Consider the following 16,525-nt stretch of genomic DNA (forward strand, 5'->3'; position numbering starts at 1 on the left):
TGATAGGAAAGTTATCATACACCTTATTCTTTTGTTCTGTGATATTTACATATTCGATATGTGGCTTAGGATAAGTAAAGAAATTCTCCTTAAATGGTTTTACATCATCATTTTTTAACCACAAAAATTAGAACTTTGCTCTGATGCTAACGCACACACAGTATAATGTACTCTAAAATACATTAGCTAAATAATCAAACTAATATTTTATCATACTTTGTACTTAGTTTTTTTTATACTAAAATAAATTATCTTTTTGAATGTGGTACAGAGGTTTATTTTAGCTAGGAGTGCATAAGCCATCTTTATGCCACCAGAGTAACCTAGTTTGCTTCTGAGCTGTGTTGTGATAGAAGTATAGGCTAAATTATAGTTATACTTGACAAAACGGACAGATGAAGATCTATTTAGAGTTATATTTTGTGTTTTTATGTATATAAAAACACAGGCAGGAACTAAAATCAGTCTGATGAAGTGTATTGCTGTCTAATTACTCAAGAAAAATCACAGTAAGAGCTGAGTGATTTCACACAGTGCATAAACATCCATTAAACACTTATATTAAGCAATCCACATGTTTTGCTTTCCTTATTACAAGGAAGCCTTGCACATTTTACAACATACATAATAATTTAGCAAAAGATAAACAGCTTTTTATAAAACTTATAGCCGCATTTTGCATTCTGATGAGCTTTAAACACGAGATGCTGCCTGTTTCACAGAACTGCTTACTAGTCTAATTTCTGAAAGGTAGAGTCCCAGATAGAAACATACTAGGTATAACACAAGCTTAGATGTATGATGATGTAGATGGATAATTTAAAAATAAGGATTAAAAATATAATTGTTAAAAATATCATTGTTGTAATCTTACTAGCGTTGTGGCCAATCAAATGCTGTATATCAGGGCTTCTGGATTCTGGTACGGATCCGGACCATGAGGGTATTCAATCCAGACCGACTCCATTTTGTATTGCAAAACCATGAGTAAAGGATTCAAATTGTGGACTTCCTTCATTGATAAATGTATAAACCTTGTAAATCATCTTTTTTTTTTTTTTTGTAAATCAAAGGCAAAATATTCAAAGAATTCCTGCGTGACATCCAGTTGAATGAACAGATAAGTAAATGGGTTTATTTTGCCACAAGCCAGCACAAAGACATTCAGCTTAATTTGTAATGAGACAATTGGAGTTGTAAAGTGGAAATGTGAATTGTCACTATGAAACGAAACACGGATACTTTGAAATGCAGTATCCACAAAATACAGAAATAAGAACCGCAAAACTACAACACCAAAAGTTTTCATAATATGCCTTTTAAATTTTAACCTTTTTCAGTGAGGGATGCAGACCTGGAGCTGCATGCAATGCTTTTTAATGCCCACACCTAACCCTACCCCTCACAGTGATGCCACTTGCTCCATTGAGTGCATTCTAATCTCAGCTTGCACCATCATGGCTGCAGTCAGATACTATTGTTTTTTTGCCCTACCCTTTATTGTGTTTTGTACAAAAATGCACTTATATAAATGGTTTTGCCACATCTGCATTGCATTAATGTGTTTTGAATGCAAATGCCACTTTATTTAAAAAAAAACAACAAATAATACTATTGACTTGGAAATGTTTTTTTAAAAAACAAGCTATGCAATATAAATTGTTCCAAACCTTTGACCTTAATAAAAATTTAGATTTGGAGCTTTTAATGCAGACATTGAGAACCCCTGCTGTATATTGATGATCCCATGTGGATCAGCAAAGTCAGGGCTCTATTTTGACGGTCCATGCACAAAACGGAAAGCGCAGTGCGCAAACGCTTTCAGGGCGTGTCAGAATCCATATATGCTAATTTAAGGATGGGAAAATCCGCTTTGCGCCATGGTGCATGGTCTAAAAGGGTTGAGTTTATTTTCTTAATGAGTTACAGGTGTGTTTTGAGAATAAACCAATCAGAGTCTCATCTTCCATTCCCTTTAAGAGCCAGCTGCGTTGCGCCATAAGCGCATTTGTTATTTACAGGACGGAAAGTAAGTGGAAGTGGAAAAATTGAGCATTTCACAAGCAAACAGTTCACAGTTTACAGTTTTTTTAACAGAAAAAAGTTAAACAGAGCATCTACCGTGCAAGAATGAGAGATAACTCATCAACTTTCACTTTTGCTCTCGTGGATAGGGAAACCTTTACGCACAGACATCAATTAGCCTATAAATAATTAATTTTGTTTGTTAAGCGCAAATATTAGTTTCAAAACTATTTCTAAATTCAGTTCTAATTTCCAGCAAACGAATAAATGAACAATAATAACGAAGTGTGTTCAAAAACCTGAGTTATATTCTAAAACACATGCTGTGCCCCATATGGTCTAAAACCTGGTAGGTGGGCAAATCTAAGCTTGTTTTTAATAAAACAAATATAAATATGGATATAATAAATAATACTGCTAATAATAATAACATTATACAAAAGCAAATTGTTATGAATGAACTGAAAAAGCCTCCCAAGATGAAGAAGGCATAAAAGCAGTGGATTTTCATATTTATGTAGGCTAGAGAATAATATGTTTTGTAATATTTTTATCCTTTATATATATATATATATATATATATATATATATATATATATATATATATATATATATATATATATATATATATATATATATATCCTTATTATATTCTATATATAGGCCTATCCTTAATAATCAAATTTTTTCATATGTAAAGATATTTGCGTATTGCTCTACATCTTGTGTGTAGGCTATTAAAGAGCCCATATTATGGGTTTTTGAAAATTCCCCTCCATGTAGTGTGTAACACAGCTCTAAGTGAAGTGAAGTATCCAGCTAAGGCTTAAATCTGTAAGAATACAGTGTTTAAAACTGTTGATTCATCTATAAAAGAGTCGAATCATAGTGCTTCAAACGAGTCGCCTTGATACCGACTCATTAGGTGTTTCGCCATGACGTACGAACGAAACAAAGTTTTTCACGTGCACGCGCAAACCCGGGAGATTTCAAACCTGAGGCCCCGCCCTCTGACGCAGTAACCCAGACACACACACACACACACCCACAAACACACGCACACCCACAAACACACGCACACAAACATGCCGGTCGATTGAAGTCACACTGCAGATGGATATATTGAGTCTCTACCCAAAGATGAAACATCAGCATTATAACCAAGCAGTTGGAAACTTCTGGAAGCTACATGCTACAAAGAATACTTCATCTGAGTTTGTTAAAGGAAGGATCAGTAAAGAGTAACTGATGGACGTCAGGATGGGTTTCTTCCTACATTTCTCAAGTGTAAGTACGTGCGGTTAAAGTTGTTGCCTCGTTTACTCTAGCTTGCAAATGTATTTAGTTGTGATTTGTTACTTGTAACCGCGTGTACTGTATCAGGTTAACTGAATATATTATCTTATCGCGTGCAAAGTCACGTTAAAAACGCGACGCGTGCTGTTTGTTTATGGAGCTCCGTGCTAGAGTTCTGCTCCCGCGATTTATTCGGAAATGTATTCCCGCGCCGCAGAAATCTGGCGCGGGGAGAGAGAGAGGGAGAGAGCGAGAGAGAGAGCGAACGAACGAACGAGCTTTGTGTACTTTGTGCTGTGTGTGTGTTTTTATCCAGACAGCTTGGCTGTCTGGACTGTATACTGGGTGATATTTGGTTGTGTTCTCCGCTCTAGCGGGACCGGGCGCGGCGGGCAGAAAACGGAGCGGGTTCTCAGGCTAAAACCTGGCGGGTGCGGGCTGAAGCGGGAGCGTTGTCATCCGGAGGTGTGTGTGTGTTTTTGTGTGTGTGTGGTATGGCGAGTACACGACTGTCTCCTTCGTTCGGTTATCCGTGGCACTATCCACTGGCCATAGTGTGGCAGCTAAAGTCCACGCCTACACTATCGAGCGTGTATGAACTGTGATTACTTTTTAAATTGCTGATTAGCTATTGGCCATTTCCCTCTCTGACTGAAGGCAGTCGACCAATCGCGACAGACTGTCATCGGTCCAATCAGCGCAGATTAGCTCCGCGCTAAGGAGGGGTTTGGGAACAAATGAATCACTGGACGATTCATACAGGAGTCGCTGGGATAATTAGGTAAAAATAAATGCAGATTATAAGACCATGAAAGTGTTTTTTGACCTTGCATGCATATTAGACTGTTGTTGGAGACCCTTACAACCAAGATATGACCTTATTTCATGTATAATATGGGCTCTTTAAGCAGTGTGTAAGCGAGGCGCAACTCTGTGCTGGGGTTTAGACCGGGTTTGTTTTGTGTAGAATATATAATTCATTTCTCAGAGTTATCCTTGATTCTCTATTAGTATGTTGTGTATGTTTTGCCTTGAGAGATGTTAAATCATTTACCGTACAGTCATTCTTTACCATATATATTTTTATATTCTATAATATATTTTATATGTTATGTGAAATTATATGCTAACCAAAACTGGCCTTTGAGGAGATGTATTTTACATACTTATGAGGCAATTCACAGAAAGAGCTATGTTGGACAAGAAATTGGCAGCAGAAACAATAAAAATAACACGTGTCTCTCGCCTCTGATTTCCTGTGAAAACATTTTGGAGCCCATGTAGGTCTCTAAGCATGTCCATTTAACTGGTCCAGTTCTTCTGTGCAGAAAAGAGGTACTAGAGATGGTGCAGGAAAGCTGACAGAGGCAACCCGCCTTCTTCTTCTGTGTATAAAAACTGGGTCTTTAGTGCTAAGAAAACACTCGCAGAGCGCCTGGTGTGTTCTCTTGGATAGCATTGTATAACCAATAGGACACATTTGTGCGACCCAGGGCCCTAATGGAATTATTCATTTGTACTTAATAAATTACTAATATTTTTGAAATTGATCTCCACCTCCTGAGATAAACACGCATGAAATTGGTTTAAATTCCAACATTTGGTCTGATGAAAAATTTATTATAGTTTCTCAAAATAGCAACGCACCAGCAGTGCGCCTCAGAACGCCTTTCTTTTTAGACCAGAACGCCTGTGGGCGCACATATGAGCGTAAACGCATTTGCTATTTAAAGAGCGTGGCGCAACACCTCAAAACGACTCTTGCGCCAAACTGAAACTATCAAACAAGCATTGCGCCGGGTGTATGATAGGGCCCTCAGTGTTTTGTTTCACCTATCTATTTTAACAAATCAATATTAAACAAATTAATACTTTTACTTAGAAAGGATTACCTGTATTAATCAAAAGCAGAGACATTACAGTAGAGACATTTGCAATCTCATAAAAGATAAAAAAAAAAAGAATGCTGTTTTTATTATAAATACTTTTCCCTGTTATACTGTTTTACTGTAGGTAGGTAGGTATAGTAAAACAGTTTTTTAATTGTAGTTTCCAAATTTACAGGCCAGGCCAGATAGACCTTCATGCCCGGTGCTCCTTATGGCCAGTCCGCCCCTGCTTATAATTGTTTTATATAACATCTAAAAGAAACAGATAAAATTTTGTACTTTTTAAACCACATTGTGGCACCCAGTCTACCCTTTTCTTTTTTTCCCCTAAACTATGTAAATATGAAACTGTGAGGATGGTACTTTTGGGATCTTAAATGTTAATTTTAATTTATTTGTTTATTTTTTAGATAGACATTGTTCTTCTCATTGGTGATGTAGTGGCGCAGTAGGTATTGCTGCTTATCCAGCTATTGCTGGATAAGTTGGTGGTTCATTCCGCTGTGGCGACCCAGGATTAAGAAAGGGACTAAGCCGACAAGAAAATTAAATGAATGTTCTTCTCACTATCTTTCTTTATTTTATGTTTTCCCTCATTACAATTAAATGATATATAAAATAAACAAAATAAAATTCACATCTTTTGGACTATACATTTTATAATAAATCTGGTCCCAATGGAAGAATATATTCCATCCATTTTCCCCATGTCTCATTAAACTCCTCAGTCTGTAAACGATGGTTCATTGTTAGCCTCTCCATCTTATAGAGTTCATATAGAATTATCAAACCAGTCACTAATTTGAGGTATTTCAAAAAATGTTTTGGTTTTGGCTTTTTTACAGGCTATCAGCAAAATTTTCAGCAGTTTTTATGTCAGATTTTTCTTCTAACATAAGATTTTTTTAGGCCTAAGTATGGAGTTGAGAAATAAAAATCGATGGGGATATGGAATATATTCTCTAAACATTATGAACTTCTTGCCAAAATGCTTGAGTTTGTAAACATTTCCAGAATATTTGGGAATGATTCTCTTCATTTGAGCCACATAGTCTCCAACAGACTGCATATTTGTTTAAGTATTTCTTGTGCTCAGGGGTGACAATAAAACGAATGATGTTTTTCCAATCAAATTGCCTCCAGACTGAGAAAGATGTTGATTTCTACTGTGTTTTAAAAATAAGTTTCCACTCTTCCTCAGTAATTTTAAAAATTACTTTCTTTTTCCTATTTATTTTTATAAAATATGTGTTCTCTAATTTATTGTCTTGTACGTTTTTTTATAATTTAGTAATTATTTAGATCATGTGGCTTCTTTATAAGCTGATATAAATATTGTAAGAAGACTATTATATTTGTTTTCATCGCCGTTTCTAATGCTTTTAATTTTGTGTCTTATCTGTAAATATCTCTGTTTTACTTTATTTATGAAAAAATGCAGCCTTGGTGAGCAAAATATGCTTTTTGAAAGCAATTAAAAATCTTATCAACCCCAGACTTTAGAACAGTATGTGTAGTTTTAATGTAATCGTTTCCACGAGGGGTTCTTTTATCCCCTGTACCCCATCTGTCTGTGTGTTCAGCAGACGACACACATGGTTTAATCCCACTGACTGACCAACAACAAACATGAACACAACCTCCCATGTGTTATCAACGCCCGAACGATTCTTCAGAGGAAAAACTAAATCAAAACATCCAGCACAAGGACACAAAGTGGAGAAATTTGAAAGCAATTTGTGTTTCACAATCGATATCATAGCATTTCTAAATTGTGCCCCACACAAAGCTGACATTCAAAGGTACTTCAAAATGACATTATAAAAACCAAAGTCGCGATTTACATTCCTTTGCTCCAAGATTACAGTAATACTAACATTAGCAGGCTAGCAGCAGAGTTTACCAGCACAACACCCACTCAGATGAAGATCAGATTAAAGCTGATTAATGTGAGTTCAGTAGCTGTAGCTCTCAGTTTAACCCTGCAAATGCTACTATAATTTGGGTTTATCCTAGTCTTTTTCTTTATTTCTCTCTATGCAGCTATTATGCCTTATCATTATCAAATAAACTCACACACACAGAAAATTACAGTGACTACAGACATAAACAATGCTTGAATGTTTACCAGTTTCAAAACTGATGAAATGTTTAATTTTGTAGCCAGTTAAAGTTTTAGCTATATTGATGTCTTTTATTGTTGATCACTCAGTAATCTGGTCAATTTGTTAACACTAGAAGTCATACATTCTCAAAAAAATTACCAGGCAACTCTAGTTTACCTATTGCAGAATATGACAGGAAAGCAGGAAACAAAATAATGTGCAGCGTAGTCTGATAATACTTGCTGGTGCATGTCTAGTGAAGGCCAAACCCTACTGTTGTAATTATATTTGCATAGCTTGAATAAGACAAACATGAACTTTAATCTGCTACTCAATACAAATTAGACTGGAAATTGTAGTCAGTGACATGATCTAGATTATTTAGTTTGGGTAATTAGATATTTTACATTTGAATAAAACTAAACCTTAACAGTGACATTAATACTCATCTGAACTGAATCATTTTTAATTTAAAGAGTCATGAAACTTCCCTCTTTCAGTTCAAGTCTACCTCAGAATTTTTTCAAAATAAGCTTCATGATAGGCGTGGAGTGCTGAGAGCAGGGGGAAAAGAGAGGAGCGAATGACAGTTGGCTAACAAAATGAGACCAGGGATTCTGCAGGTTTCATCAGGCCAAATGTAGAACTTTTTAAGACCTCTTTAAGACCATTATGAATTAAATTTCAAACTTTTACAGGGAAAAACATTAATTTAACATTAACTTAAATTACATTTTTTGTAATAACTAGTGGATTTTTAATTGCTCCATTAAAATTAAAACTCATTGTTTCTTAGCTACATATTTTAAATAATTTGTCAAAGCAAGCTAACTCTAGTTATATACATATATTTTTTAACATATCTTTTCTTTAAAAGTTTAAAAGCTATAATAAACAAGATTTGTGCACAATATAAATGAATGCATAAATACACAGAGAACTTTTAAACAAATGTTATTGTAAAGATGTAAGGAAGATAATTAAACAATATTGCTAAATATTTAATAAATGTTAATTTTGTTAAACTTTTTTTTAGATGGATTTGTTGGTTGTACCAATTGGCTATAGCTTTGCATGGGCAATTAGTGAAAATTAAGGCATCATTGATGACAGAGGAGACATCAAAGTCGCAATCGGAAATAAACAGAAAAAACTTGTGAAACACAAAATATGGAAACCGTTAATTAAGAGATATTTTTACTGTGTAGTCAACAGCACTGCGTAATAATAAAAAAAGTAAAGTGTTCTGTTATAATCACAAATAGTTAATAAATGATGATGCTATTTTCATTTTTGGGTGAACTATCCCTTTAAAGACCTGTTTAATCAATTGCTGTAAATGTTTCAGTACAAATGACTGAAACAAATTATTTAAAAAAGCCCAATTGGTAAAAAATAATAACACATATTGCTCAACTAATAATTTAATAACTCAGCATTGTGAAATATAAATCCTGAAAAACAAGCATTTCCTGAAATTCAAAGTAAATTCACCATACCTGATCGGCCTCCATCAGCAGCACTCAAGCCTTCTTCGTGTCTCTCTTGGCCGTCCAGCTCGTCTTTCTGCCCACTGTGAATTGAGTTCTGCCTGGTTTTTGGGGGCAGTGGAGGAGCATTTCCAGCACTGCTGAGTGAAGAAGATTTGGACCTGCGTTTGGGCTTAACTGCTGGAGGTCTCTGTGATCTCCACTCTGTGTTGACGCTCTTTACTGTCTCTCCAAGTGGAGGCTTAGACTCGGGCTGGCTGAATTTGTTGACTATGTTTTTGACATTGCCAGAACTCTGCGAGGCCGCAGTATCAACAGATGAGGAGTCTGTGGTAGTAATGGAAGGTTTGGAGGGAACTGGGGGTTTTTGTTTAACCTCGGGCTTTGGAGGAAGATCTGGAGAGTCTTGAGAAGACATCTTGACTGGTTAAGGTGTTTTGACCAAAGCAACCTGGCCAATATTAGGCCAGGCAGCTGAGTCAAACTTCAATCTTCAACCTGCATTAACAAAACACAAGGACGTTAGATATTACTCTTGAGATTAAACAATTCCTTTTAGGAGAGCATTAAAGATATTTTTCACCCAAACTAAAAATTGTTCCAAACCGGTTTGACTTTGCTTCATCTGTTGAACACACAAAAAGATGTTGTTTTGACAATAGCTGAAAACCTGTAAGCATTGACTTCCATTAAATTAGTTTTCATGAAAGTCAGTGGTTACAGGTTTTGGGCTTTCTTCAAAATATCTTTTTTTGTGTGTTCAACATAATAAAGAAACATAAGGTTTGAAACCACTTTTGAGTACATTTTAATTTTTGGGTGAACAAGATTGAACAAGATTGTTAAATAATGACCAATATAAGCAAAATATACATTTGAAAATAGCCTTTTAATTCACATTTGCATTTTCCAAAAGTGTCTCATACACACTAAAAATGATAAAAAAATAAACCTGTTATCTAATATTGTTTTCATTTATAAAACAACAGAAATAATAATGTTTCACTTTATTCTTCTTCTATTAACATTTCTTAGGCAAAATATCTCGCCACTTTAAATGTCCAGATCAATCGGCATTCAATGTACAGCAAAGCCATCATGTTCTGATGCAGGAAGACATCTGTAAGTACATTTTATCACCTTAGCTGGAATGTAATGTGAATGAAGACCATAAAAAGAAACAAATAGGGTCTTTGTTTTTTCCTTGGGATGTGGAGAAGGTTCTTGAGACTCTTGGGCAGACATTTAAAAAAACACTGTCTCAATGTGAATGGAGGACAAAACATTTGAAAATTAATTTTCAAATGTATTTGGATTAGACACAGCTTAAAGGGCTAGTTCACCCCAAAATGACAATTTCCTCTAAATTTACTCTCATGTGAGTCATCAGTTTTGGTAAAAGTTACTTTTGAAAGTACTTCATTACAATAATGAGTTACCCCCCAAAGAAGTAACTGGTTGCGTTACTTAGTGGCTTTTTATGGAAAGTAATGAGTTACGTTACTTTTAAGTTACTTTTGCAGAATAATGAACACATTCACATCCTTTAATTTTAATTCAGCAATTTATTTTTTTAAAGCTAATAAATTAAACTGAAAAGTAACTCTTGTAAAATTTACAAAAAAAAGTAACTCAAATATTATTACTTACTTTTAAAAAGTAATGCGTACTTTATTGTTACAAAAATAATACTATTACATAACTTGTGTTACTTGTAATGTGTTACCGCTAACACCGTGAGTCATTCTAAACACTTATGATTTTTTTTTCTTCTGTTAAACCCAATGCAAGACATTCTGATGAATATTATAAACCTGCAGCCATTGAATTCCATCGTATGAACCAAAAAAATTAAAGAGTTTAGATGCAAAATTCTTTAAGTTCCATCTGAAGTTTTCTTCTAATAACATTTTTTTTTCCTCAAACTTCTTTGTCTTGATTCAGCAATTTCAATTTTATGGCAAAGAATAAAATTATTTTCATCACTTTTAACATGAAAAAACTGAACATAAACATAAGAGGCAAAGAAAAATGGCCATTGTAGAAGAACATTTCAAATGGCACTTTTTGCATCTGAACTCTTCATATATTATAACAGTCAATAGCTGGTGCTTTCCAACATTTTTCAAAATATATTCTTCTTTAACAGAGAAAAGAAACAGAAATAGGTTTGAAACAAGTGAACGGTACAAATATGATGACAAATTGTTATTTTAGGTTAGCTATCTTTTTTTAAATACTGTTCATGCACAATAAAAAAACATATTTAAAAAATGTTTTAGAAAATCTAATATCAGAATGTATAACATACAGTGAACATTTAAAGTTGATCATAAAAGATTTTCAAAATTGTATTAAAGCAAGAATGGGTGTTGTTGAATAGCTTTAGGACAACTGTAATAAAAGTAGATGATCCACTTCAAATGCTGACTACTGTATATCTTTTCATTATTTCAGTTTCGTATCCCTCATGAAGAGCGTTAAACCTCAGCCATCCACAACGAGACAAAGTTCTCAGAACCATTTAAATAATTGTCACAACAATTGCATCTGGTTACTCATTAAATAAAACATAAATATAAAATGCACAATGATCTTTGTACTGAAAATTACCTCACACAGTACAACAGCATTGAACTTTGCTCTCAGAGGCAGACTGGTTCATAGGTAAAACATTTAGAAACATAGTAAGAAATAAAGCATGAAATGTGCTTGCATCTCATGTTTACAGTAATTGCCATACTTTAACCAGTATATTATCAGGTTCCATAAGCCTATGCATGTCTTAGGAATGCATGATGGCACTGAAACTAAAAGCACATGATTAGTGGGAGGTATAGGAAGTATATCTAAATTTCCATGCAATATAAACAGCCACAGACAGGTACAGCCTGCTTACTGCATTTGACCTAAGTGATTGCTGGTTGAAAAGCAGTAAAAAAAAAATTGCATTGAAAAACAGCTTAACTATTATGAGCAAAACACAGTATAACAAATTACAAACCAAACCAAAAAAGACCAAAAAAAAAAACAATTAAATGTCTGGAACAGACCTTTTAAAATTCAGTGATATTCCAGAAATGTTATGACAGAATTCTTGGTATACAGTATATTTTCCATTCTCTTACCATTTCTTCGTATTTTAAAACAATACCAATATGAAAGGAACTGCTCTGGAGTCTTGGTAGGAATAAATCCATTTAGTTGGAAGGGAAAGGGTGTGACAACAAGAATTCCCATGTCAACAATCTGGCTTGAACTTTGCCGTCACTGACTTCAACGCCTCACAGCCCTCATTCAGACACAGCAGGTCTGTCAGGTTTTCAATTGTACTACTCAGTGCTTTCATTTGATATCCTGCACATACAAATCTCAAAGGCAAAAGAAACTCTTTCCCATAAGGGTGAACTATAAGAAATAATGGCTCTTCGTTTTTACGCCCTTCTGATGTTGCAAATTTGAGGGGTATAAACATCCCCTCAAGCAACAGGATACCAAAGTATTCCCTGCTGGTCAGATTTTTTTCCGAAAATGTATACAGGACACTTCCCCTTCAGCCAATAAACAATCTGGGGATTGGAATCCTCCTTTCCTGTTGCGAACCTTGGCTTGGCTTACAAATTCTTCAAATACAATGAGGTGCTGTGATGTACATTTAACAAAACCTGTAAAAGTTTTAGTGAAGAAAGCATGTAATACACACATGTGTTGGGTTTGTCTCTGTATTTTGAGGATGATTTTATAATCTACAACTTTATACTCTGTTCTGTTTACAGAATTCACACCCAACCCGAGATCACAGAAAAGTTTTTTTTAGAAAAAACAGGAATCGCTATTTTGCTTAATTTATGTGCTTTTTCTTCATAGAGACTGATATTTTGTTCATTTAATTCCATGAATTGGACGTTTTGCCTTCCTTATGAGGACATAGTGTCTGTAGAGATTAATTTAAGCCATGAAGTTTGATGAATTTGTCTAAACCTTATTTCGAGTATGTTCTAACTTACTTTGACATAAGTGAAACATGCTTTTATTGTGATTTTTAAGCTTACTGATTCTATACTAATTTTATAACCACAGTTTTTCTACAAATACCATGGTAAAATTTACTGAAGCAAAGCTAATGAATTTTTGGCTACTATAGCTTACTACAAGTATCATTTTTAGGGTGTTTGTAATCAAATCATAGTTAATTTTCATAAAATAAAATAGCATTAAATCAGAGTATAGCATAAACACTGCAGAAAGTTTTCTATTAGCATGTAGGTTTGGATTATATTATATAATTTAAAACTGACCTGTATGTTAGCATTTAAAACACATGGAATGCAATGTTTGATAGATCAATATATAATATTTGAAGATTAAGTATTTGTTTGTTTTTATATATATATATATATAGCCTATTTGTGATGTCAAACTTGACATTTGATTCCCTTAAACACTGACTTTTCCAGAAACAATAGGAAATAAAATTACAGACAATAAAATACAAGAGTCAATATACCCACTATCTTGTTCACATGGTCAACAAGGATCTACTGTGTAAACCCAACAGTCAGAATGCTACATTATGTAACCACATTAACCTGACATTATATTACCCTCATTTAAAATTTCTGAAAAATATACAAACTATGTAAGATACAGACTATATGCATATTAACAGTCACTGATTACATTTAATATCATTAATACACCAGACTAAGCTACTCACCAAATGTGTCTCACTCTCCTGTATAATCCATAAAGAAAAGCAAATTCCTGAAATGTGTCCAAACTTCCTCATTAAAAAATCAAAGCATATCCGCAACTCTCACGGTGCACGGTTTCATAGACATCCACGTTCGTACATATCTTTAAAATGACAGCAACAGATCGACATATTCCGGAGCGAACTTCATATCCGTACGGGTTTGAGAACACGTTAATTCGGTCTTTCCTCTTTTGTTATGCTCTTCGGTAAATCCACGCGCATCTCTGGCTCTTTGTTTTCCTGCTCGTGAGCGTGTGTGTGTGTGAAACAGCCGGACAGGGACATTGTGATTAGACTATTCCCCCTCCTCCCATTCAAAAACCAGCCCATCAGACCCCATCCCACTGCTGCCTGTACAGTGCACACTCTTCTTTGGCTGCCACCCAGCGGAGAGCGCGTGTCTGTGTGTGTGGATCAGGTTTTGTCTATATTATGATACCAAGCGCGACAAAACATGAAATCGATTGGCTATATACAGTCACAAAAAAAAAACTTTTGCTGCTTGTTCAAACTACTTATCTAAAATTAATTGAAATAAATTCTTAGTTTTTTGGTGGCACAACTTAGCTTATTGTTCTATTCAATCCACTTAAATTTGTAAAACGATTATGTTAACGACATAATCAATTTGTTATGGGACAACATGAAATAATTATAACACATATAATTGTTAGAATTATATGGCACACATAATACATATAATTTTAGGGTAAGTGGTTGCAAACAATTTACAAACAGCATTAAATTTAATTTGTTTAAATCCAGCCAATGATTGTAACCACTTAACTTAAAAAAATAAATAAATATTTTTTCAGTGTTGAGCTTAATTAATAATACAGAGAAAGCATAACAAATTAATTATAAATACATGGGAAGATGTATCAAATAAATGCAAATTAATGACACAACATATTGGTCTATAATTTGTATTTAAAACCCCATGAAAGGTTACCCTATAAAACAATCATAAGTAAAAAATAAAATCGACTTTGATCAATAAAAATTTAATCATATATAATGATGTTCAACAGATGTAGAATTTGCAGTAAACTGTGTATATTATCAATGTAAAATAAAGCAAAATGCACAAATGGGAAACAGTTGATTCTGATAGTAATTATTGTTAAACATATTAAACCATCAACAGAACTGATAGTAAAAGAGTTGCCAGTGACAGAGGTGACATTTTCCACCATTTTTTGATTTAGTTCATGATTCTGACCTCAGAACAGAGACCACATGTCATGTCTAAACGAGAATTTTATGCATTTTCATCATATTATTATTTTTAAAAAGCCAATGAGAAATTTAATTGAAATATCACAATAACAAAGTTTACAAATAATCAATATAATATTGGTGCATAGTAAACATTTTGTACAAATTAATGAGGGAAGAATAAATGACATAAAAGTCACATGCTTTTTCTCTTAGTGTTTTAAAGATTGTTGTACCTTTTATAACAGATGTAATATAATTGACCAGTACGAAGACGGACCAAAAAAAAAAAATTACAGAAATCACAAATAAAACAATAGATCATGTTTCATGCAAATGTTAATTTAGTAAAGTAAACACACAAAAAGGTGATAATTAGGCTTAATTATTTAAATAAAACTAAAGATGAATGTATGGTTCAGGAGGCAGATGTGGTCAAAAATAATACGTATGTAAATACAGATATAAATCAGACCAGAGATGCTCAAACTTGGGCCCACAGGCCAAAGTTGGCCCATGGTAACCTTTGATTTGATTTGGCCCACCATCTCATCTGAGTGAGAAGAGTGATGAGAATGATGGGGATGACTTCTATATTGTCCATTCAAATTTAGTGCAACCCTTTGTTTGTTTGTTTGTTTGTTTGTTTGTTTGTTTGTTTGTTTGTTTGTTTTGTCGGGAAAGCTATTTGAAATGTTTCAATTAAATGGTGTAAATATATCAGATTTTGTTTAAATGTACATACTGTCACCTGACAATCCAGAGACTTTGGTGAGCAAATCATGTCAAAGGCAGATTTTGCTTGACTGGTGTATTCAGCATTGAACTCCACTCTGTAATAAAGGAGATTGTTTAAGTTTTATTGCAATAAGGTGTAATTAAATAGTAGTGCGCGAGTTAATATGATTTAAAGTGATGTTTTCTATTTATTTTGAAATATTAGAAAATAAATAAGGAAATTACTGGATCTATATATATTACAACTTCTTCGGCCCATGGCTCTTAAAAATATTTATATTTTGGTCCTTTATACAAAAATAGTGTGGGCACCCCTGTTTTAGAGATAACTTATAATTATGAAAGAAATATGCCTGTACTCACTCTTCACATATCCTGTTGTTTTTCCTAACTGTTTTTATCTTATTGTAAGTTGTTCCTGTACTAGGGCGCTTTGACATTTTGTGTATGGAGTGTAATTGTTTTGCTTGTGTGTGGTTGGTTGGAGAAAGACCAGGTGGAACTGAACTGAACTGAATATTTGCATGTATTCACAGCCCATGTAACCTTGAATATGATGTATAAAGACTGGGAATGCCCCAGTCTTCTTTAGAAGAGAGCAATAAACTGTATGATACACATCTCAGTTGTTGTTGTCTTCCTGGAGCACTCCTGCTTACTGAGGGAACACACAGACGATCTCCAATTTATCCTAACAAATTATAATTTGTGTTATAATTCAAAACTGTAGCATTAAAGGTTTTTGCTTTTGAAATATAATTGAGGTTTTAGGAAACACAAAATGTTTCCACAATTTTTATCCAGAAGATGTGCAGAAGTTAAAAACCTTTTGCCATTAACTGAAAATCCAATTTTGTTTAAAGAATTCATGCAAACTGAAAATATTAAATGCCCAAATACCCTTTTATTTTAAATAATTGTATTTATTTGTTTGTTTCACAACCCCTTAACAGTTTAATTTTTTTCTTGAATAATGTGGAAATGTGGAAAAAATATTTTCATAAAGAG

General features: G+C 33.9%; 1 protein-coding gene across 2 annotated transcripts in view; it reads right to left on the reverse strand.

Moving 5' to 3' along the window:
* arhgef15b (Rho guanine nucleotide exchange factor 15b) overlaps window positions 1-13,825 on the reverse strand; it is a 40,042-nt gene extending 26,217 nt beyond the window's left edge. Inside the window, exons 1-2 of one of the 2 annotated variants that reach the window (XM_087276260.2) lie at window positions 13,523-13,825; window positions 8,815-9,303 (exon numbers count right to left, since the gene is read on the reverse strand). In XM_087276260.2, coding sequence (XP_087132386.1) covers window positions 8,815-9,223 — 409 coding nt within the window. In that variant the 5' untranslated portion in view covers window positions 9,224-9,303; window positions 13,523-13,825. Of the gene's footprint in view, window positions 1-8,814; window positions 9,304-11,933; window positions 12,008-13,522 lie in introns of those variants that run through there. The other variant, XM_087276261.1, reaches the window with a different exon arrangement.
* Between the last annotated feature and the right edge of the window lie 2,700 nt (window positions 13,826-16,525).

This window comes from Danio rerio, chromosome 12 (genome assembly GCF_052040795.2).
Source record: "Danio rerio strain M-AB ecotype USA chromosome 12, GRCz13ab, whole genome shotgun sequence".
Lineage (NCBI taxonomy): Eukaryota > Metazoa > Chordata > Actinopteri > Cypriniformes > Danionidae > Danio > Danio rerio.